Genomic DNA, 25,439 nt, shown 5'->3' with positions numbered 1-25,439 from the left:
ATTTCAGATTCTGTTAAAACCTTGACAGTGGCTGTGATAGCAACTGTCATCAGGCTCTTTATCGTTGTGGCTTTGAGTTTGGCTGTAAAACAGTTTTGTAAAAAAACAAGACCAACAACTGTTGATGAGGGTAAGTGAAATACTTACACATTGCTTGAAAAAAAAAAGACTTTTAAAACAATATAGCTTCCTCCAAAACACAATACACTTTTTTGTATATTTTTCCCTCCACAGATGATGTTGACAGTGACATTATCTACACAGATGTTAGAGTGATAAGTCCTAACAAATTAAACAAAATCAACTCAGGAGAATCAGCTGGGATAGGTTCCAGCACTGACGTTGACTCTGAAGTGGATCAGCCATGAAGAAGATGAATGGATGAATTTTTTTGCTTGTGTACATTTTTTTTGTTATTGATTATTTGTTATTATTATTTGTTATTAGTTTTTTTTTTTTTCATTATTGAGTTATCCTAATTACTCAAAGATTCAGCAATCAAAAGGACTAACATGAATGATAACCAAAAAACAATTTTGTTATTGCTGTGAGGAACATGTTAGAAGAGGACAAACTGAAAGACCCTGATCATTTTTAAATTCAAGATGGAGACAAAGGTAACCACATTGCACGATACAGTATGTTCTGTGTTTAAAGTAGCTCCTTTTAGGAAAATGGCAAGTTTGTGTACTTTGTCATACACATTGACAACACACACATTTATTTACAGCTATATATATATATATATATATATATATAAATAATGACTACATTAAAAAATCTCTTTCCCTTTCAGTATATTAGTGTGTCTCTCTGTTTTATTGTATCTTTGTAGATAAAAATAAACATCCTAGTCGTTACTTGCCTGAAGCAGAGACTGTTAGAATGGAAAAAGTTGTGGTCTAAACACACTAGTGCATGTTTGGTTCTTATGTCTTATTTTAAACTTCCTGTTAGAGTCTTAACAGAGTTTGGTATACCATACAAGACATGGAAAAAGTGCTTTAAGCATATGTCCACCACAATTCTGAGAACACAGTTCAATAACAGGAAATGAGCTCTTACTGCACACCACATATCTCATGTTCTCAAAACTCAAAATGTTCACAAAACTCGAACTAGAACACGGCCACAGGGGCAGGAATGACATGAGACACAACTGACTGGGGGAACAAAACAAAAGACATGAAGACTGTGCTAAACACCAAGGCACATGAAAAAAACTTAAGAACTAGACTTCAAAGTAAGAGAATTACTACCAGTAAACAAATTTTTACTGCTGTGTTATAGAAACTAGGGCTGGGCGATATGGCCTAAAATCCATATCGCGGTATAATTGAAGTCAAATGAACACTGAGAGTTAAAAACGGTCTAAATTCTTTCATCTATAATAAAATCATTAGCGTTGCTGCTTTACCAGGTGTAACAATTAAGTTTAACATCCAGGCATCCATGAAAACAGAATTTATTAAATTTAATGGAGTTAGAAGTTAACAGGAAGTTAGCTCGCTAGTTTCCACCTAAACATGATATAGCATGTTCTGACTGAGAGATTTTTGAAACTAATTCAAACGTACAGCTCTGCTACCACTTCCAACATAAATGAAGACAGAAAACTAAACAGCAGTGACGTTTGCAGGGTTACTGAAGTTGGACTACCTGGTATATAATGTTGTGCTACGTGATTGCTAGTGACACAGCAATGTTGCATAACATTAGCACAGTGAAGCTGGAGGATGAACGCCAACTTTTTTTCCACTCGATAAAAGTTAATGTGAGGGATTCTGGTGGTTAGGGACAAATGCAATCGCATAGCCGAATGCTATACATGGGCCAAACTTCAATCAGGAGAACAACTAAGATTATTCATCCACAATATGAGGTTAGTTATTAATATACTGCAACAACATGGGAATAGAGAATTCAACATTAATGAATCAATGTTATGGAAGTGGAGGAAGCGCAGTTTTTGGCTTTCCCCATATTTCAAAAGTGCTTCATCTCTTTGCTATGACTGTCGCACGCAATCATTTGCAGATGATAATGGTTGTAGCCGCTGCAATGCTTTCGACCAAAACAGGCGCAGCTTGATGACATCATCAACATGCGCTATTGCGGTAGAGCGGTATAGTCAAAATCTCTATCGTTGGCCAAATTTATATGGTTTCTATCGTATATTGTTTATATCGCCCACCCCTAATAGAAACAATGAATTCCTTCTACATGAGTATTGCAGTTCTGACAACAACGGCTTTGGCAAAAGGTATTCACTGTAAAGTAAGATATATTACCTGGGTTTCAATAAAGACACACTGATTGAGACTGCGGCAGAAGGCAATCATTTACACTAATAAAAATAAAATTTAAAACATTGACTTTTAAAATATAAATTACAGTAAAGATAGAAATCATCTTGGAGAAACTTTAATTTTAAATTTACATGAATTTTGTTTTTTATATATAGAAAATTAAGGATGTATCTTGCCCCTTGGCACCTGAAGTAGGCTCCTGTCCTCACTGCTACCCTGAATTATACAAGCCAAAGAAAATGGATGGGATGGAAAATAATTTAATATAATGAATAATGTTTTCCAGTTGGTGTAAACGTTTTAAAAAATATTAAAAATTTCTTTTTTGTTGCTTTTAGATTCAATTGTATGCCTTTTTTGAAAAATCTCCTGGAAACCATCATTGTGTCGGAGCTGCAGGACAGCTGCTAATTTTTCATCTGCCATTCAAAGCTAACTCTTCACTTTTAATCATGAAGGATGACAAACACAGGATTTTAACCACAAATCATCAGGGGAAAATAAAATTAAATAAGGAATTTGCGGATCAGTCACAAAGCATAAACAACGGAACACTTAAGTTAGGTAAAGCTATGAAGAAACACTCAGGATATTAGCTCTTAGAGGAATTCGATCCTTATGGAAGATTGCTGAAAAATGTTAAAGTATATTTAAAAGTACACAGTAACTTATTATATATTTATTTATTTATTTATTTATTTATTTGCTTGTTTATTTTTTAAAATCAATATTTTGTTCTAGCTCAGGTTTTTTTTAGGTTATGCTATTAACAAAACACAGAATGCACACATTGTAAAAAAGGTCAAAAAGTATGACTTAAGATAAACAAATTTCAGGAATGAAACCTAATGATGTCTAAGCTTTAATTTGTATCAGCAACTACAGCAGCGTACTTGCAGTTACTACTGAAGAATAATTTGTAAAATAATTAATTATTAGGTTAAAAATAATTATTTTGTTGTTTTAGAAGTATTGAAAACATGCATGTACAATGTACTGTGAATTAATATTTAAACAGAAAAGTGGAAAATTGAATAAAAATTCAAGAATAAGACAAACAAATTAATGGTTTTACATTTAACAGGATTTAATAACAATGTAAATAGCTAAGAGACAACTTAAATTATTAAATAATTCTCATTGTTTTTCTGATTTAAAAAAAAGAATAGTTCCTCAGGAACTTGTTTTATTTATTTATTTATTTATTCAGCATCTTTTATATAAATCTTTCAGCTCCAGTGTCAAAGCCAGCACTGTCTCAAACATGCTGGCCACCAGAACAGATGAATGTCAGCTGCTTCTCTGAGGGGGATGAAGTACAATTAATTTTGACTCTGCACAATCACTTTCTGATACAAAGCAAAGACCAATCAATGAGCAACTGGACAGCTGAGAAATCCATTGTTTGAAAGGTTACCATCAGGTTTAGGCTTGCTAAATAAACCTTTATATAATCATCTAATATGTAACACACTTATTCTTTATAAATGATGGAAATAACATAAACACAAAGGGATACAGAATATCCATGCATTTTCTTCTGGTTAATATGGCCCAGGTCATGGGGGCAGTAGCCTAAGCAGGGAAGCCCAGACCTCCTTCAACCAAGCCACCTCCTCCAGCTAATCTGGGGGAACACCGAGAGGTTCCCAGGCCAGCTCAGAGATATAATCTCTCCAGCATGTCCTGGATCTGCCCCAGGGCCTCCTCCTGATGGGGCATACCTGGAAAACCTCACCCAGTAGGCCAGCCACATTGCAGCCACAGCTCAGTGCAGCAGCCTCCGCAATAGAGTTGCTGAACATGGTCAAATCAGAAGCTCTGCTGGAAATGGAAGTTGAAGCTCTTGCGAACCAGGGCCTCTACTACAGGTTCACAGCATACCCTCACTATTTAGCATCCTACCCCACCACCTGATTCAACTCACCACCAGGTGTTGATCAGTTGACAGTGTTACGGGTTCAGATATTGAGGGTGAGCACAAAAACAATAATGGTCCAGAAGAGCTTCGGTCAAACAATGATTTTAATGAACACACGCGTGGGGAGATGAACATTGCACACAGACAGCATCGATCTCCAAATGGTGGAGCATTACTCAAACTCTTATAGCCACTGTTGACCCACCTAGTCGTAAAAGCCTAAACATTCACATTTTCCTAACTCCTAGCGAGCCTGACTTATGGCGTTGACTCCCTATTTTGTCTGCCTTTAACAACGGCGGGAGTGAAGCTCCCGTGGAATGTGCTCTGGCTCCTCTACTATCAGAAAAAACAGGGTCCTGACTCTCTGAAAACAGTATTTCTTATAACTCAGCAGTATAATGCATCATAAAACAATATCATTCATTCACAATAAATCAGCAGTCTAATGTAATGCAAATCAGTTTAACAAATGTAATCGTTATCACCTTTTTCTAATTCAGGAGAATAATGCAAACTAAAACTACATAATAGCTTCACAATCCTTAATTAGGGGCATAACATGGCATACGATAATATTATAATCTCACAATTGCTCACCCCTTCTCTTTACCCAAGTGTCCAGAACATATGGTCGTAGATCATGGATACGATTAAAAAAATCGAGCAACAACCTGTGACCTAGGGTGTCCTGGTGCCACATGCACTTATTCAGTTCAATTCATTTACCGGTAAGTTTTTATATATAATTTATATAGTGCCAAATCACAACAACAGTTGCCTTAAGGCACTTTATATGGTAAGGTAAATATCCTACAATAATAGAAAGAAATCAGAGAAAACCCCAAAGCTTCCTTTTAACAGGAAGAAACCTCCAGCAGAACCAGGCTTCAGGGAGGGGCGGCTATCTGCCATGAGCGTTTGGAGTGAAAATGTGAGTTAAAAAGGTGACTTAAGAAGAAACACTCAGCACATCATAAGAATCCCCCAGCAGCCTAGACCTATGGCAGTTAACAGTTCAGAATACTCAGCCTTCTTGGAGTTCTTGGGAGGGGTGCTCAAGGGTGCTGCACCTGGATACTCTTACTGGGGGACTTCAACACTCACGTGGACAACGACAGTGAGACATGGAGAGGCATGATTAGGACCACCTGATCTGAACCCGAATGGTGTTCCCTTACTGGACTGCAGAAAACAACAGTTTGGCCAAAGTGAACAGGTTCAAACATAAGGGTGTTTTGTTGCTCCACATGAATGCCAGTGCTTAGGGTACTTGTCTTGTTGAAATATCCAGCCCCAGAGCAACTTCAACTTGGTCACTGATTCTTGAACATTGTTCTCAAGAATCTCCTGATATTGACTGGAATCCATGAACCTTCAACTTTAACAAGATTCCCAGTACCTGCACTGGCCACACAGCCCCACAGCATGATGGAACTGTCACCACATTTTACTGTGGGTAGCGTGTGTTTTTCTTAGAATGCATACTGTCTGTTGTTATGTCCAAATAACTCAATTTTAGTTTCATCAGTCCACAGCACCTTATTTCAAAATGAAGCTGGCTTGTCCAAATGTGCTTAATCACACCTCAAGCGACTCTGTTTGTGGCATGTGTGCAGAAAAGGCTTCTTCTGCATTACTCTCCCATACAGCATCTCCTTCTGCAAAGTGCGCTGAATAGTTGAACGATGCACAGTGACACCATCTGCAGTAAGATTATGTTGTAGATTAGCTGGTCTGTGGGTTGAGTATTTTTCTTGACCTGCCACTTTGGGCTTTAACTAGAACTGTGCCTGTCGTCTTCCATTTCCTCACTATGTTCCTCACAGTGGAAACTGACAGCTGAAATCTCAGAGATAGCTTTTTGTATCCTTCCCCTAAACCGTGATCTTGAAAAAACTTTGTTTTCAGGTCATTTTAGAGTTTTTTTGAAGCTCCCATGTTGCCACTCTTCAGAAAAGATACAAATAGGAGAAACACTTGCAATTGGCCACCTTAAATAACCTTTCTCATGTTTGGATTTACCTGTGTATGTAGGTCAAGGGTCAATGAGCTTACCAAACAAATTTTGTGTTCCAATAATTAGTGCTAAAAGTATTCAAATCAATAAAATGACAAGGGTGCAGGTGCCTAGTTTAGTTATTTAAACTAAACTAGGCACCTGCCTAAAACATCTGTAACCTTTAGCAGTAATTGTAACAGATTTTTGAAGTAAATCATATCAAATCATATCACTGTCACCAGGTGGGGACAGTGCAATGCACCTGATGGGGTACAAAGTGCTGGAGGACAGGGCTGTGTTGACTGTAGACATTTAAAAAGTCCATATGGTAGATGAAAAAAACTGTGGGAACTAAACTGAAACCGGAATATTAGAAAGGCAAAAGAAAGGGGTTGTCATGGTAGGGTAGGAATGTAAGAAAAGAATCTATACACATAAAACATGCGCACACAGACACACACACACACACAGTGAAATTTTATAACTTCTCCAAAATACTGTATATACTATGGAGAAAGGTTTGCATCATAGAATAGAATGGAATGCCTTTATTGTCAGTATATAGTTGTACAGTGAGATACAGAGCAAGGCAGAAAGCTTATTAAATGTTTTAACTCTAGTGATACAATAATTTCGCAACTGTAAAATCAGCATTTTTGTCATATTTAAAAGGTAAATCGAATATAATCTGTTTTGTAAGCTATTTTCCTTTAAAATACAGTGTGTGGGGTTTTTTTTAACATCATAATTATAACAATCCATGATTATGTGGATATGCATATTAGATAGTTTAAGTGAAATACAAGCCCACCAGAAAGGCAGGGGAAAAGCCCTGTAACTTACTTTAAAACAAAATATGTTCCCCAAAATGGTGGGCAGAGCTACAGACTCATGACACCCTTACCCAGTTAGCTAGCGGCTAAAAACCATCACTACTTAAGCAGTTAGTAAAAGGACAGGTAACGTTTTGTTGCGCTGTTACACACACACAGCATTTGTTTTGTTTTAATTCTTCAGTTGCAGCAAGACAACTTAACAATGTGTAGTTAACTGTTATTGTTCAGGGGCACAGGCAGGACTGCCTGATTGTAAAAACCCTTGATGTGAAACACAAGAGTTGAATTGCAAATAATGTAATGATCCATACTAGCCACATGATGGGGCCAAAGTCCCAAACTGGAACTTGGGCCTGGGGCCAAAATCAGACCGCAAAGACTCCAGCCCCACTCTACTGACATGGTATGCAAATTTATAAGAACTCCCTGAACTACCAGAGCTTTTTCTCTCAAGTTTTACTTCTTTTACTTTTCTTTTTTGTTCTTTCTTTGTGTCTTAAAATATACACGAGTCAGTTAGTGTATCTTCAGCTGAGACACTTAAAATAGAAAGCGCTGTGGTTTTAGCGTAATCTGGTTTTAACATCCCACATTAAGGAGTTAACTCTTTTCACAAACTCTCATAATGCGGTGTATGTTGACATCATCTACATTGCAAGAGCGTAAATGAAAAAGAAAAATGGATAAGTAATTTAATGGTATGTCTACAAAGATCCAGACTTTGTGGACCATTCTGACTTTTTAGCCTGCAATGTCAGACAGACAGATTTATATTGTTTGGAGGAGCAGCATTATATAATGCTAAATAAATGCTCAGACAACACTGACAGCACTGGTCAGTTGCAATGCTGATCTTGGACCAATCTTGTTATGAAGACGTAGGAACAATACTAACACAGGATATCAGATCTTGCTTTGTACGTACTGTAAAACATACCGTTGAACAGTCTTTCCTGTGAATTATTATTAACAGTTTAATCTGGAGATAATTTCTGTGCCTCTATACTTGTACTCAATACAGCAGCTTGAAAATGCATATTTAAAAAATGTATAGCTCTAAATTAGCCAGCTACTACAGTATATGTACATATTTGTACAAGTACAGAAAAAAATATGATACAACACTAAGTGCCTTAATATGATATCAGTGACTTTAAATAGATGCTTACTTATTTCTGTCCAAACCAAAACACCATAGCTTGTCCCACCCTGCTGCCACAGAGAAGGACTTCTGCTGCAGGTCAGTTGTGCTAAACTTATGTCTCAAGAAATGTAGTGAAACAACTGTACTTCGAAAAAACAACAAAGAATTCTAAAATATATTTTTTTTAAAAACAACCTTGAAAATTCATGCAAGAAATCTTTTTACAACTTCTTATGTCCTCATGTTCTTTCCTTCTATTTTGGAAACACATATTAGTTGTGTTATGTCATATGTGCAGTAGAAACAATATTCTAATTGTATCTCAACAGAAAATGATTTTGATCTACATGATTGTCACAGCTCCAGCAATCATTGCTGTGGCACAAGGTACGCTTCAATTATTTATGTAGATAAAAAATTCATACAGCTTTTCAATTAATTCACAAAAGCATTTAAATATTTGATTGTATTATTCATTGTGTGGTCTGATGTCATAAAAGCATACATAACTATATATATATATATATATATAAATGCTGTATAACATTACATTAGATAATGGTTTCATTAGTTGTTGCATTGAAATAGTCATTAACAAGTCATTTCAGGGATATGAGATATGTTAGTAACTGTAAAAATAAACCATTTGAAATGTATAATATTCAAAGTATATGGTTTTCACTGTTGTAAAAATGAATGACAATGGTTAATTTCTCCTTTTCTTAATTTTCTCATTAGGGTTATTGAAATGCAATCTAACTGAACCTCGACCCCCGACGTGTTTTGGATTTTTAGGAGAACCACTCATTTTTTACTTACCTACTATTCCGTATACAAGGACAAGCTTGACAAAGAATAAAGATGTCATTTTAAGATTAAAAAATAATTCATTAGTTAATATAAATGAAAACTTCAAGAGTCGTACATTCTTTGGAAATGGAATATTCAATCTAACAAAAGCAACAAAAAATGACTCTGGAGAGTACACGATGGAACAATACAATTCTACTGATGGTGTGTTATTGCACACAGTTCACATCTATCTGGCTATACTAGGTAAAACCAAACAATCACTGTCTTCAAATAACGTATGTGCAATACTAAAGTAAATGTCAGAATGTGTTATGAAGCTAAAAACAGAGGGAAAAATAACTTTTTCAAACTGAGGACTTTATGTCTGAAAGGTCACAAAATTCAAAACCTGCAGGTTTTTTTTAGTCAGTTTTGCAGGTACATACGAGTTTCAGGATTATAATTATAGTATTTAATACATGTTATTTTATTTTATTATAATTGGCAGTTATATATTATAAAAGACTTCCAATTATAATCAAATCAAATTATTGTTCATATTCATACATATTTCAAACATAAGTATGTATATAAAGGCTTTAGAAACAGATAACAGGTTGTAGAGCTGTCAATGACATATTATAATTGTTGTTGCATCTATATGTGACTGTGTGTTTGTGTTGTCACCAGACCGCCTGACAGTCAGCTGCTCCTCTGAACAATATGACCTGGAGTTCATTTTCTCTTTGGACACTAACGTGCTGATACAGACACGAGCAAATAGTCCAGAAAAACAGAGCATTTCAAATGCTACCATGAGCTTACATGGGCAACTGATGGGAAAGCTGATGTGTATGATTGTCCAAAACAATGTCAGCAGAGAACAAACCACCATTCATCTTACAGGCTGTTCAGGTATTACAGTTGTTGTTGTTTTTTAAGTTCTTTTGTTTAGTGTTTACTACTACTACTACTAATAATAATAATAAATATCATTGCTAAAGAGGTTTTAGAGTTTGAAGCATAAATAGAAGTAAACCCTAACCCCACAATGAATTTTAAATTAAACAGCTCTGATGCAGTTAAAGTGCAGACTTTCAGCTTTAATTCAGTGGGTTGAACAAATCTGCCAAACTGTAGATTTTGCCTCTGTAGTGATTTCTTGGATGTTTTTTTTTCTCTTTTCTCAGCTGGCAGCTTTTGAGCTGCATGGAGAGCTTATTTTGTTGTCTGTTTACAGTGAAATCTTCCAAATGCAAGTACCACACCTCAGATCAACTTCAGTCCTTTTATCTTCTTAATTGATAATGACATAACGAAGGAATTGCCCACACTTGCCCAAGAAATAATCTTCGAGTCAGTTGTCCAATTACTTTTGGTCCCTTTTAAAAAAAGGTGGTACATGTTAAGGAGCTGAAACTCTTAAACCTTCCATCCAATTTGTATGTGGATAACCTCAAATACAAGCTGAGTGTCTACAAATTCTGTCTATGTCCATCATATAACTCTAATTGGAAGTGTTTTAGTAAACAGGTAAAAAAACAAAACTTGTGTCAATGTCCAAATATATATGGACCTAACTGTATGTGTGACTTGAGGTAATTGTAGCCCTTTAAACTATATCTTCATCTACAAGAATGTATTATCTCAATATATTCTTCTTAATGATTTTATTTTCTATGTACTAAGTCTTCCCTCTGCGTTGTGACTGTGGCTGTAGTAGGAGGTGTTGCCATTCTGCTTATTTTGGCTATGTTCTTTGGTACTCGGCATTTCAAAAACACAACTGGTATCATGACTGTTAATGAAGGTAAGATTTGCTGTACATGTTAAATTAACTCTACTGCCTTTGTCAGTTCAGTCTCATTGAGTACCACACTAAAATTACACAATCACTTCCCAAATTAATATAAAACAATGCAGGTGTCTCGACATTCCTGAAAATAATTTTGGAAAATATGAAATTCATCTAGTTAAGTAAGTTATTCACCTTACAGTTAGAGCCATGGCTTGTTGCCCAAAGACACAGTTTTTGTTGTTTTGTCTCTGTATACCACAACAATGTATTTTAAATAAAGTAATCAATATGTGATTGAAATACAGTCTGTGGTGGTGAAGAAGACTGCCAAGATGGTATTTGGTTTAATTAATGAACAGAGGGAAGAAGACAAGGAGATTTGATGTTGGAATGAGTAAGCACCAGAAAGTACAAGGCTGGGAAAGAAAAAGTCAAAAGGTCAGGAGCACTTGGCATCTAGTGTACAGCGAAGAGAGAGGTGACAAAGGAAAAAGGGTCAAACTGACGTGTATGTGAGGCTGGATACTGAAGAAGGAGGAAGTGCCTTGTATTGACTTGTTATTTTAAAAAAATGAGCTGGAAAGGATGTGCAGTAAGTTACAGTGAGTATTTTAAGGACCATCTTCAGAGAGGAAGGCCTCAAATGGAGTGAAGATAGTGAAGAAGGAAGTGCAAAGGATCTGTACGGAAGCGTTGAACTCCAGATTACATACCTGTGAAGATATGATACAAGATACAGGGAAGATACTTGCAAAACAGACTGAACCATTCCCTGAAGCTGTGGGAAGGTTTTTTTAACATTAGGTTAAGGAGGGATGAGAGAGTCATATGTTAATGAGACAGTTTTGATAGAGAAGTATAGAGAAGGCCAGAAGGAGTTGCACTGTGCCTGGGTGGAGAAGAGAAAACAGGGCACTATATGAGAAAGAAGAGTGTCCAAGAACTATATGAGGGTGGTGCAGGACATGTATGAAGACAGTGAGACAGTAGTGTAGTGTGAGGAAGGAGGTCAAGGTGGGGGTGGGATTACATGAGGGATCTCAAAGAGCCTCTGAGGTGGAGGTTTGCATGGCAAGAAGAAGAATGGCATTGCTGAGCCAGCCAGTGAAATCCTTTTTTAAAAGAATGTACCAGTTTACTGACTTCTAAAGTTCTCCTAAAGTTTTGATGGTCTGCATCAATTTGGGTCTTTGGGATGCAATCTAACATCAGGGTTCAATAGATCCAACTCATAAACAGCTAATGCAACACTTTTGTTAAATTCCCTAAGTCTGGAATTCAATCATATTTTGGTTGTTTCTTTCAAAATCCATTGCAGTGGTGCACATAGCACAAACTACCTGAATCTGACAGTATCCTAACATTATTGTTACAAGTCTTTCATATATAATTGTAAAATCTTTTGACTACCTAAAAATCAATTTCTGTTTCTATGTCTTTCAGATGATGCTGAAGATGACATCATCTACTCAGATGTTAAAGTGAAACAGCGTACAAGAAAAGCAACACCACGTTCAAATCAAGATGCAAGTTAGCTTTCCCCTAATACATTCTGACCTAGCACCAGTCTTAAACCTGTTCATGCCAAGTTAGCAGTTTCAGTTAGAAGCTCTCACCAACATCTTACATATAACACTGGAGATTTAAAAAGCTGTGGTCATTAGTGTTTGTGCGTTTCTTGTGCTCTTCTTTGTATATATAGCAAATAACAGCAAAGGTGAGCTGTGCCTCTCTAAGACAACAGCTGAGTCAAGCATCAACCATCATCTCATAGCTTAAACATTTTAGCTAATATTCACTGTGTCTGTCATGACTGTAAAACAATGAAACCCAACTTAGTTGCACAGCACACGCTGAGAAAGTGTATACTATACATGTATCTTGCGTAACACTGGCCTGATATTACTATTAGGAATCATAGCAGATATCAAAATGCCCACTTATTCTATGTAACAATACAAAAAACATGAAAGGCTCACTCTAGAAATACTTCTCCTGTTACAGTTTGTTATTTTAGTCATGTATTCTCAGTGCATACAGCTTTTTGCCTGCGGCTTAGAGTCTCAGTATTATATGTCATGTTTTGTGGTCATGTGACATTTTGAAAGTATAATAAAACGTGTTTTCCTCGTGTTCCACACAATTCCTTCTCAATCAGCATACTTTATTAATCCCAGTATTAATCCCAACATTCTCAAAATGTTGCATTTATTTTCTGTGTTTTGCAGTACAAACTATAAACCAAAGCCAGACATAAAGTGGAAAGAGACAAGAGTGTAATAAACTCACTCTGTAACTTGTGAACAAGAATTATTGTTTTCTTTTCTAATCAAATCAAATCACTTTTATTGTCACAACACATTATTGGCACACTGGTACAGCACACGCGAGAGAAATTCTTGTGTCAAAGCTTCACAAGCAACATGTCATGGTCCTTGAAGGTAACGGTGGCCCCCGTGGTAATCGGAGCACTAGGTGCGGTGACTCCCAAGCTAGGCGAGTGGCTCCAGCAGATCCCGGGAATAACATCGGAGATCTCTGTCCAGAAGAGCGCAGTCCTGGGAACAGCTAAGATACTGTGCAGGACCCTCAATCTCCCAGGCCTCTGGTAGAGGACCTGAGCTTGAAGGATAAACCGCCCGCAGGGGCGTGCTGGGTGTTTATATATATATATATATATATATATATATATATATATATATATATATATATATATATATATATATATATGTATATATATATAACATATAGAGAAGTCAGCAGTATGAATATTGTGCAAAAGAAATGGCATTTATGTGCAATATGGAGTGCATAAGTGTCGAAGTTTCGGTAAGTGACAGTGAAGTGTCTATGTTAGTGGTCAATGTTGAGCAGTCTGATGCCCTGATAGAAAAAGCTGTCCCTCAGTCTGCTGGTTCAGGACCGGACACTATCATACATCCTGCTGGACTGAAGTAGTTTGAACAGTGTGTGACTGGGGTGACTGGAGTCTTTGAGGATCCTCCCCGCTTTCCTCAGGCACCGCTTCCTGTAGATGTGCTGGAGGGAGGGAAGCTCACCTCCAATTACTGTATCTTTGCTCCACTCTCTGGAGAGCTTTGAAGTTGTAGGCAGTGCTGTTGCCATACCAGGTGGTGATGGATCCAGTGCAATAAAATGCAGAACACCTGCAAGATCTTGTTTAATTGTGATTGTAAAGGCTATTACTGCAGTAATTGTTTTGTAAATTTGAGTGGATAGTTGTATATTTGTACCTCAATCCATGTTTTCCTATTTACAACCATATGTGAGAGATCAGATTTGTAAATGTGTAAACAAATATCGAAATTTAAACAGAGATTTGTGAAAGCTTTGTAAATGTGTAAAATGTTCTCAAATATAAACGTAAATGTGTTGACTCTGATGCATGCATAGAAATGAATGATTTACAACTGACATGTGTTCTTCTCAAAGCACTGAAAAGACCGAAAACTCCTGAGTTACAGCTTCTTTTAACAGACTGTCTGTTAATATTAACCCTGGGATGAAGCATTACAGGCTCACCACCAGGTGGCGCCAGTACCAGTGATTTTAGCCACCAGCTGCCTAGTATACTGCAAGTGCTAGTTGCATACATATAAAGCAGACTTACATGGAGAGACTACACATGTATGCTGTAAGTACATGTTTATGTCATTTTTTTAATCTAAGTATAGTGTAGCTTTGTAAAAACTGAAATGTTATTGTTAATACAACAACTATGCTAGCTCGGTTTATGCTTCAGCTATCAAACCCATACACCAAGTGACAGAAATGAGCTAACTGGTGGGTTCAGCACCAGAGTGATGCACCTGAAACTAATAGTAACCTTACAGCAGTGTGTTGGAGATAATTTGAGTTAGTTTTGAGCCAAGCTGGCTTTGGCTTATCATAAAACTACATCACCATCTATCTGTCTGTCTAAGATAGATTTAAAAAAAAAAATAGAGTTGGCTTTTTAACTTGATTTATTTTAACTCAGTCTTGGAGAGTGAGATGGCTGAGGAATGGGGAATTGCACTGGTACTAGTTTTTACGAACATGAGTGATTTACAGTGGATGAGCCATACCATGAAGAGAAAGGAAAGTGTTGAAGCTAGGTTAATAAGAGAGAAAGTGACGAGTGAGCAGCAGTATAGCTTAATGCCAAGAAAGAGTGCTACTGATACAGTGTTTGTTTTCAGGGTGTTGATGGACAAGTATAGAGACGATCAGAAGGAGCTTCACTGTGTCTTTGTGAAGTAATGTCTCCAAAGTATAAACCACTCTTAATACACGAACATTATTCTATTACTTTTATACCAGATCATTTAACTAACCTTAATATATTATAATCACATTTCTCTCCCTGCAGTTTATATGATATTGTACCCCTCTCTCTCACACTTTGTGTGGGTGTACTTTCTTTGTATCTTTAAATATAAACTTCAATCAGTCAGTGCATCTGCAACAAATTTAAAATGGAAAGAGCTGTGGTTTTAACCTAACATAGTTTTAGCATCCCACATTAGGGTGTCAACCGATACTTGCTGTAGACCATGTTGATGAGTTCACAGGACGTGAGAATAAAATCCTTTTAAAGGCATATAGTGCTTCATTGGTATGTTTACAGAGATTCAGAGAAGCATGCGGTATCACAGTCAGTCTAGTGAGAGTAGAGAGCAGATCATTACATGGAGAAACCTTTGGAATGCAAGCATGCTGATCCACACAGGTATGCACACATGGGTATTCACAGACGCGGACTAAAGCTTTCTTGGCTGCTGCCTCAAAGCACACTGTGCGCTGTCTATCTTGCGTGCTGCACAATATCGTTTATTATTTAGTAAATATTGATATCTATGACTAGCTAGTTTATTGTGATGGTGCTTTGTTTTCTCTATTATTATGTTGCTCTTTGTTGTTTGCTGTCTCCTCTGTTTGTTTTTTTTGTTTGTTTGTTTTTTTTTCTCCATACAGGTGACCCAGGAGTTCTTTTTTTTTTTTTCTCTCTCTCTTCCCCCCCCTTCTCACCGTCTCTTCTCCCCTTTGGTTTTCTTTCTTTCTCTCCCCCTCTTTCTCTCATTCATTCCCCCTGTCCTATTTATTAAAAAAAAAAAAAAAAAAAAAAAATGACAAAGGATGAACTGAAGCTCTGCCATCACGTAATGTCGCATACTGCTGTTTCTGATGTCATTTAAAAAAAAAAAGAAAAAAAAAAGAGAGTAGAACATGGGATTATCTGTGTTGGGTGTCTTGATGAATTAACTTATCTAAACTTTTGTGATGCTATAGTAATATAATGGGACATTTCCATGATTTAAAGGAACCCTCAATGCTGTCTTTTTGCATATATTGCAAAACACACCTTAAAAGATTCTCTTCTATTATCAACAGTTTAACCCCGAGATGATTTTCTGGGCTACACTTAGTAACTGTAAGTAAAGATAATCTTTCCATCCACATAGCAGCTCAAACATGACTAGTGATACTCTAATTTGTCTAACTACTGCATTTACATGTTTGTATAAGTAAAGACAAGTATAATGAGACACTTAATTGCTTGAGTAAGACTAACATGACTTTAAATACATGCTTACTCATTTCTGTCCAAACCACAAGACAAACACAGCAGCCCAAAGCCCGTCATAACTGCCGCCACAGAGAAGAACTGCAGTTGCTGGTAAGTAATGCTAAACTTAATTCTAATCGGTGAAATTACTGTACTATAAAAACAATCTAAAAAATGTAAACATTGATTGATTGATTATGATTGTAAAAAATACTAGATAACACAAAAAATGTTATGAAACCCTTTTGATTGGTCACCATAGCTTTGGTGTCCACAGTTCAGACAAATATGTCATAAATAGTGCTGATGTGTTGACGACAACAGTAAAATTTAAGCTTAAAGTAGCAATTTGAAAACTGTTTTCACATGTAATTATTGCTGCAAAATATTCATTGATAGTTATAATTTGTTTGATCAGCCATATAACAATTAATATAACAATTAAAATGAGAGTTACTAGACTTGTTAAAGTAATGGGAAGTCTTATACTGTGAGTGCTTCCAACAAAAAAATGGTATTTTTAGAAAATATCTGACATACAGGTACAACCCACACATATGCACACAGAACTTTAACTAAACGTCGTACATCGTCTTGATGCATGCTCAATCATCCAAGTAAGTAAATCCCCAAAAGTTGATTCTGTTCATCTGGACGTAGTGTTTTCAGTGGGAGAAACGTTTGTCACTCATCCAAGTGACTTCTTTAGTCTCAGCTGACTGTAGGTTGCCCCAATCTTATAAACAGTACATTAGCATAATGACTGAAACCGGCACCACTGAAGGAAATTTCCACTGGGAGGTCATTGCCACTCTCAGCTTCGACCAAGTGTGTTTGCTTTTGGAACTGTATCTTAATTCCACCTATTTCACATACAAGGGTCAGTACTACAGGCAGAAACATGGGTGGGTCATGGGTTCCCCAGTTTCACCCATCGTGGCCAATTTGTACATGGAAGAAGTGGAAAAGAGGGCTTTGGTATCCTACCCTGGAATGTCCCAGGACATACCACAATTCATGGATAACATTAACTCGGTGGACCGACACATCAAATTCACCAGGGAGGATATGAAAATTGGCAGGTTAGCCTTCTTAGACTGTGAGATTTCCATCAGTAATGGGGGACATCTAAAAGCTGATGTGTACTGTAAACCTACGCATACGGATCAGTATTTAAGGTTTGACTCTCATCATCCACTGGAGCATAAAGTGGGTGTCATCAGGACGCTACAACATAGAGCCAACACCATCCCCACAGACACAGCGGCCAGGGAGGCAGAAGAACATCACATCAAGAAGGCCCTTAGTAAATGTGGTCATCCCACCTGGACATTTGTCAAAGCTGGTAAGACACCTAAAGAAAGCTCTAGCCAATCCAGGAGAGAAGGACAACTGCTGCCTAAGCAAAAACCCATAGTGATCCCGTATGTGTCAGGAGCATCAGAACAGCTGAGACGCATTTTTTCTAAACACCGTGCCTTGGTGGCTTTTAAACCCCACACACAAAAAATTGGTCCACCCCAAGGATCGGGTCCCCCGACCCAAACAGAGTAATGTAGTGTACCAAATGATTTTATATTTACAGTGAGTCTCGTGCTCTGGTTGTGATGAAGGCAAATAATGTCTTCCTCCATTTTCTTCATGAAAGGGAAAAAAGACCAGAAATATACCATCCAGGTGCCAGTGGTGAATTCACATGCCAGAGAGTAAGAAGACATCTTATTTTAAATATGGTGAGTGACTGTTGTCATGGCGACATTAGTTAAAAAGGAAAAAATGTCTAGTATGTCAGTAGTTGTTGCATTATTTTCCAAAGTAAGAACAGTTTCTATTGATTCATTGTGTAGATAATTCACACATTTGATAGTACACTACACATGCAAAATAATCTGATTCTGTCCAAACAGAAGATGATTTTGATCTACATCATCATCGCAACTCCAGCAATGACCGCTGTGCCACAAGGTACGCTTCAGCCAGTAAACAGTACCTAGAAGAACAAAATGAATCCATATTGTTAATCCACATTAAACATTTTAATGTTTTATCTTATTATTTGTTATTACTTAGATGATTTATTGTTTAGTCTGGTGAGAGAACATTTCTGTTTGATATAGTGCTGTACATCAGATAACGGTGCCATTAATAGTATTACTCAAGTTTCATACACATGAATTTTGTCAGTAACAATTAATTGGTTACATATATACAAAGTTTATGGTTTTCATTTATTTAGTGCAAATAAATGATAGTTATTAATTTCCCTCTTTGTATACATTTGTTTATTCATTTTCTTACCAGGGTCTTCAGAATGCAATCTAACTGAACCTGGACCCCAGACGTGTTTTGGAGTTTTAGGAGAACCACTCGTTTTTTACATACCTACTAAACCACATATGAAGACAAGCTTGAAAAAGAGTACAGAAAAAATTTTAACCTTAATAAATGATACATTAATTAGTCTCAATGAAAAATACAAGGATCGTACTATATTTTTCCCAAATGGAACATTGAAACTCGAAAAAGCAACAAAACATGACTCTGGAGAGTACAGCATGGAAACATACAGTTCTACTGACGGTGTGTTATTGCACACAGTTAACATCCATCTACATATACTCGGTAAGACCAACAACTTATTGACTTATTGAATAACATCTGTGTAATAACAATGTACATGTCAAAATGTGCTAAAAAAAATGCTAAAACTGGAAATTTAAAAAGCAGGTAGTTACATGAACAGTTTGTATTTATCGTTGTTCGTATTGCTGGTTATATATTATAAGAGAGTTATCAAATTATCATTCATTTTATGCACACATTTTATATAAGTAAGCTATGAGTAAGCACTTACATAAAGCCTGTATTGATATGTATTTACACTCCTTAGAGTAGCAGTGAATGTCTTATTGCAGTTGATACTGTGTCTATATGTGACTATATGTTTGTTTTTTTCAGCTCCTGTGTCAGAACCAGCTGTTATGCAGATGTGTTTGTCACCAAAACAGATGACAGTCAGCTGTTTCTCTGAAGGAGAGGAAGTAGAGCTCATTTTGTCTTTGGATGATAAGTTGCTGATACAGCCTACAGCCAACAGTACAGAAAACAACAGCGTTTCAAATGTTACCATCAACTTACCTGGTCAGCTAATGGGAAACCTGACATGTGTTGCTCAAAACAATGCCAGCAGAAAACAAACTATCACCCACCTTACAAGCTGCACAGGTAGTGTGAAATATATGTAACAGAAATGAACATGTTAAATGTGTTGTAAAGCTAAAATATATCTTTGGATAATCAAAAACATTACTAACTTGTAAGTTGTTTTTTTTTTAAAAGCAGTATAGATCTGTTTTAGGATTTTGTTTTAAAAAATATCTATGTTGACAAACTCTCCCAAAGATCACAAAAATTGCAAGATGCAGTTTTTTTTAACAATAATAATTTAGCAGGTACAAAGAGAAACAGAGTGTCTGTAGATATCGACCACTGCAGAGCTGACAGTGGATGTTAAATTGCAGTTTGTATTGCATCCATATGTGACTATATGTTGACTATATGTTTGTCTTTCAGCTCCTGTGTCAGAACCAGCTGTTTTGCAGATGTGTTTGTCACCACAACAGATGACAGTCAGCTGCTCCTCTGAAGGAGATGAAGTAGAGTTCACCTTGTTTTTGGATGATAACTTGTTGATAAAAACCCAACCTAGCATTGCAGAAAACCGCAACATTTCAAATGTTTCTATCAGTTTACATGGTCAGCTGCTGGGAAAGCTGATGTGTATCGTCCAAAACAATATAAGCAGAGAACAAACCATCATCCACCTTATAAGCTGCACAGGTAATATAAAAAAAATATTACGTTCTGTTATATTTAAATAGTGATTTATTTTATTATTTTATTTAGTATAGGTATTTATAGGAGTTTTTCTCATTTTAAATGATTTATTTTATTTATTTTAAATGCTGAAGCATAAATTGGAAGTACGTATGACTTGAAGACTCTTGGCTCTTGATGGAGCCGGTCGCACTTTCTCCTTCTCCCTCTCCCTTATCTTTCCTGCTTGGCTTCTCATGTCTGAGGTGTTTTTTCTGTTCTCAATCTGATCTCCCTGTTGGAGCGCAGTCTGGGGTTCTTTTTTCTCCTTGTCTTTCTCATGTTGTGCATTTTGCATTGTTATACCCCTCTGACCTGTCTTCTCCATGTGATGTAGTGTAATGTATGTATGGTCGGAAGGGTAAGATGGCCCTGGCAAAGGTCGGCAGCCTTAACCCAATTTCCTTTGGGGTCAACCTTCGGGATCAATAAAGTTTTATTGAATTGAATTGAACATTGTAGCCCAGTAAACTATATTTACATTATTTCAGTAATTTCTTCTTAATGGTTTTAATTTCTAGGTAATATTTCTGACCACTGCATTGTGACTGTGGCTGTGGTAGTAAGCGCTGTTGCCATTCTACTCATTCTGGCTGTGTTTCTTGGTATCCGGAAATTCAAAAACACAACTGGCATTATGACTGTTAATGAAGGTAAGATTTTTATATTAAATGTGTTGTCTTTATCAATTTTGTCTCAATGATCACCACACAGAAGTATATGCTAAATTGTTATAAAACAGTTAGTGGCAATAATTTGTTGGACAAAAGGATATTTTTGTAGCGTTGTAGCAACTTCTGTACAGGACCACAATTGATTTCAACCCAAACAGTCAATATGTGATTGAAATGCTGACTTTCACCTTTAATTCAAAGAATTTTATAAAAGTTTTTCATTAAATATTTAGTAATATTTACCCCTCATTTGTAAAAGGCTGATGGGTTATTGTCTTCACCCTGTTAAGCAGATGGGCAGGCGGGACACCCAAGTTTGTGAATGTGATAATTTGAGAATAAAGAAATGTAGCAAATGTATCAAAAGTTAATTAAAGTCATATCTACAAAAAATCTTGGGTGAGTTCGAATCTCAGTGAAATAGACCTCAAAATCAGAGATCAAGTTTTCTGAAAATCTTGTGAATGTGCTTGTGAGAACAAAGCGACGTGGGATTTTGAAAGTGATATGATAGGCTTTTTTCTACGCGGACACTGAGGGTAACACTGGCCACCACCAGTATTTTTTTTATTTCAGTCTCCAGTTTTCAAAGGAATAAAATTTTACTGGAGAAACTAACATGATCTAATTCAATCTTGCAGTATGACTGCCTACAACCCATAGAGCTTACAATGCTACTTTTTCTTTCCTTGTGTTGCCACAAGCCACGTGTTGCTAGTTTGCAGCTTATCAATTTAATTATGTATTTAATAGTTGAATCCCGGCAGAGATGGGGTTGCTTCATGATCATTCTACTTCTATCAGCAGTCACATCATCAGCAAGCATGATTGACCCATTTGCCCATAACATTACTTTCTTTTCTTTTTTTTCTTTTTTTCTTTTTTTTCTTTTTTTTGCCTGTCCCGTTTGGCTCTTTTGCCATCAGAATTATTGTCTAAAGGCAAAGAAAGATGCCCAACGGATTTACTTTACCAAGTTGACCATCCCAGCCTTGCTGTAATGGTCCATTTGATTCACCTTTTATTGTTTATTTTATTTTCACTTGCTGAATACGGGACAGACTTGGCTGGGGGAAAGAAAGAGGGAAAGAGAAACAGCTGAGAAGAGGGACGGGGGAGAAGGGCAAAAAACAAAAACCAACAGAATGGGCAAAAAAAGAAAATGCATATATCGATCACCTGGATCACCTGTTGAGAAAGAAAAAAGAAAACAAGCAGAAGTAAACAAGAGTAATAGAATAAATAACATCACAATGATATATGGGAATATGACAGTAAATACTAAATATTAAACATTATTGTGCAGCACGTAAGATCAACAGCACACAGTGTGCTTTGGGGTAGGAGCCAAAAAGGGTGTAGTTTGTACACATAACATTACTTTCACCTAGTAATACAGTCTGGTATCCTTGGGCTCATGAGCGATTTCACTCCTTTTCCATACTTTTCTCCTCCCTTCTGATACAAGTTAATATTGGTTTCATCTGTCCAGAAAATTTATTTCAGAAATGTGCAGGCTCTTTTTAGATCAAGCCTCACCTTACTCTGCTGGAGTGTAACTATTGGTTTGCAGCTTGTAATGAACTTGTTATGTTGTCCATTTCCACCCCGAAAGGTACTTTACTTTTTGGGCACTCTTCCTTATACTCACATTTAAAATGTACAGAAAAAAGCTTCAATTACAAATTTAGAGCTTTTGTATGATTTTAGATATGATGTCGGCTTCATTTTTCAGGAAATAAAAAGGAAACAGAACTTGGCCTTAATGCAGCTTGTTAATCAATTGTCTAAATATCCAGTTTTGAGCCTCTGAAATTGAGGGTCTATTTTTTTAAGCCTTGAATTAAAGCTAATTAAAACTGAAGTCTTTCCTTCAATCACACGTATTTGTTTTATTTGAAATCCACTGTGGTGATGTACAGAGCAAAAAATACAAATATTGTGTCATTGTGAATCTTTGTGAAAACTTTCTTGTTTTCAATGTACAACATCAGCGTCTTTTGATTACACAAGACACAGTTTTCTGTTTCTACTTCTTTCAGATGAAGCTGAAGAGGACGTTGTCTACTCAGATATTAGACTGAAGCAGCTTGCAAGAGAATCAAGAGAAACACCGCCTATTTCAAATCAAGATGAAAGTTAACGTTCTCCTAAACAGTCTGACATTCTGAAACCTAAACCCTAACATGTTGACTTTCAGTCAACTGTCTAATAAAACTATGGCACTTTAGCAATTCCATCTTTGCAGTGAACGTGAAGGTAAACATATTTAACAAGTACTCACTGGATTATTAATTTTGAAGGAAACATAAAGGGGGGGAAAGTTAATTAGAAGGCATTTGACATGAAATACTTATTTATACTTATTTATAAATGCTTTATATTTGAACTACATTTTATTTGACATAATTTAAATAAACTACATCAACCTTGTAAAGGTTCTAACCAACATTTAACCTTGGAGATTAAATAAAAGGCTTTGATCAGTGATGGTGCTTTCCTTGTGTTGTGTTAAGCAGACGTGGGCTGTTCATTTTGTTTGAGATAAAAACATCAGGGCTACTTTTTCCTGTGTTGTCATGACATTAAAACCACAAACTATATCCTGTTTTCACTGAGCTGCTAAACCTCTAAACCATGTGACATTACCTAAGCTTCACAGTTGTCAGTGAGAAAGGGGGAAAAAACTGTATAATGCATAAAACACTGGCTTGTTTGTTCACAGCTGTTGATCATAGTAGAGAATTAAGAGATCAATTTTTTTGAAGACGTTTTACCTCTCATCAGGTGGAAAGTCCCAGTCCCTAGTAGGGGCTATCCCTTAGGAGGTGATCATTGACCCACTATTAATCATCTGCGACATGACATTAGCCATAGTGTGTAAAAAGGCGTGGGCCATTACCATCAGAGGTTTTGGATGAAACCACTGTAAGACCTTTACCCTATCATGTGACCTATTGAGGGATCTCAGGACTGCATTGTGGGTAGCTGACAGTTGGTGTCATAAGCTGCTCACTCTGTTCAAAGGTGGCCGTTCACAGTGGACATAGATGGTCTATTTAGCTCCTCTTTCAAACCAACCATCTGTCTTTTCAGTCCAAAATATGAACATTGGTATCCCTGAAAGAGTGACTTTGTCCTTTGAGTGCAGAGGTACAGCTGAGTCTTGACCTGTCGTGGTGGCTCTTCTATGTTGTGTCACGTATTTGTCGAGTGGCTATGCGGCTTCTCCAATGTAGAGCTCTCTGTACTGCACAGCATATGCTTTGTTGCTCGGCTTGTGTTTTGGATGACTGAGAACCAACAGAGACATCAAGCAATACAAAAACATGAAGGGCACAAACTCCCCTGCAGGCAGTTCTTCTAAGCAGTATTTTAATATAGTTTCAGTATATTGTGTAAGGTGACATAAATCCATCAATAATTTATGTTATATGCTTGACATGTATGAAAAAGTCAGTAAGTGGACTTTGTGAGACACGTATAACTGTGTGCGTTTGGTCGGCAACCTGGTGATGCAATTAAAATTTTGTTGTATTTTCAAATGCAATGATAATAAATGCTTTGAAGCTTGTTGACCAACATTTAGATTTCCAGTAATATTTGTACAATAGTACAATAAAATCTGTGCTCTCCTCATGTTTTACATAAATCTGTCTCAAAGTGTTACATTTATTCTCTGTATGTATCTCAGCCATACAAACCATTACGTTTAAGCCAAGCATAATGTAGAAAGGGACAACGCTGTAATAACCTTGCATTCCTTTACGTGTATTAGTTGGTGATTAGTGATAATTCTTGTGATGATCTAGTAAAAGCTGTAGCCTTTAGTAGTAAATGTAAAAACGCATAGTATCAGCACTCATCACATGGTGGAGCCAAAGTTTTTACAGTTAACTAAAAGCAATAAAATGCAGAGCACGTGATCTGCAAGATCTTGTGAAATTCACTAAGATTTAAAAGTTTGATTTGTAAACGTGGAGACAAATCTGTAACTATGTGCACAGAAAGGTGTTATTTATAAGACAATGAATGTTTTTCTGAAACTGCTGAGAATAAAGACAAGCCATCAGTTGCAACTTGCCCATTCATTATACTGGCTCTCAGTTTTACATATGAGTTTTGCTTCACTCAAATGTTTATACATAAATGTGTGTGAACAGACTTTTCTTTATCTCTTGACATAAATCCGGTTCGTGCTGTCTGCCACGCAGTACTTCAGAACATTCAGACATTAGTGTGTCTGTAGCAGAGTCACTGAAAAAGGAAAGAGTTGTGACTTTAAACTAATGTGGTTTTCACACCAGGGTGTTAACTGATTTAACTGATACTTCCTTTTGCTTCTTTTCATAAATGTTTGTAATGCAGACTATAGTGATAAATGTACATTGCACGATATAGAAAAACTAAAAACATAAAATAAACAGTTGACATTAATCCTGAGATAAAGAGCACAGGTTCAGGCTGTCTGCCACGCTGTTCTTTAGTATATAGCACCAGGTCGTGGCATCAACAGTA

The 25,439-nt window shown here is 36.6% G+C and overlaps 1 protein-coding gene and 1 pseudogene across 1 annotated transcript; both read left to right on the top strand.

Annotated features, from left to right (window-relative positions):
* Positions 1–2,707: 2,707 nt before the first annotated feature.
* Positions 2,708–10,208, top strand: LOC146660982 (uncharacterized; annotated as a pseudogene).
* Positions 10,209–14,433: 4,225 nt separating this feature from the next.
* LOC146660981 (uncharacterized) lies at positions 14,434–23,095 on the top strand. Its single transcript, XM_085419666.1, has 10 exons — positions 14,434–14,457; positions 16,197–16,236; positions 16,422–16,482; positions 18,020–18,104; positions 18,279–18,336; positions 18,673–18,993; positions 19,330–19,596; positions 19,945–20,211; positions 20,769–20,900; positions 22,964–23,095. The coding sequence occupies exons 1-10, from the start codon at positions 14,434–14,436 to the stop codon at positions 23,062–23,064; spliced, it is 1,356 nt and encodes a 451-aa protein (XP_085275792.1). The 3' UTR covers positions 23,065–23,095.
* Positions 23,096–25,439: the final 2,344 nt, after the last annotated feature.

The sequence above is a fragment of the Rhamphochromis longiceps genome, linkage group LG10 (assembly GCF_057381845.1).
Source record: "Rhamphochromis longiceps isolate RC_006_pf linkage group LG10, R_longiceps_female_GT1.1, whole genome shotgun sequence".
NCBI lineage: Eukaryota > Metazoa > Chordata > Actinopteri > Cichliformes > Cichlidae > Rhamphochromis > Rhamphochromis longiceps.
This window is presented reverse-complemented; position numbering and strand designations above follow the sequence as displayed.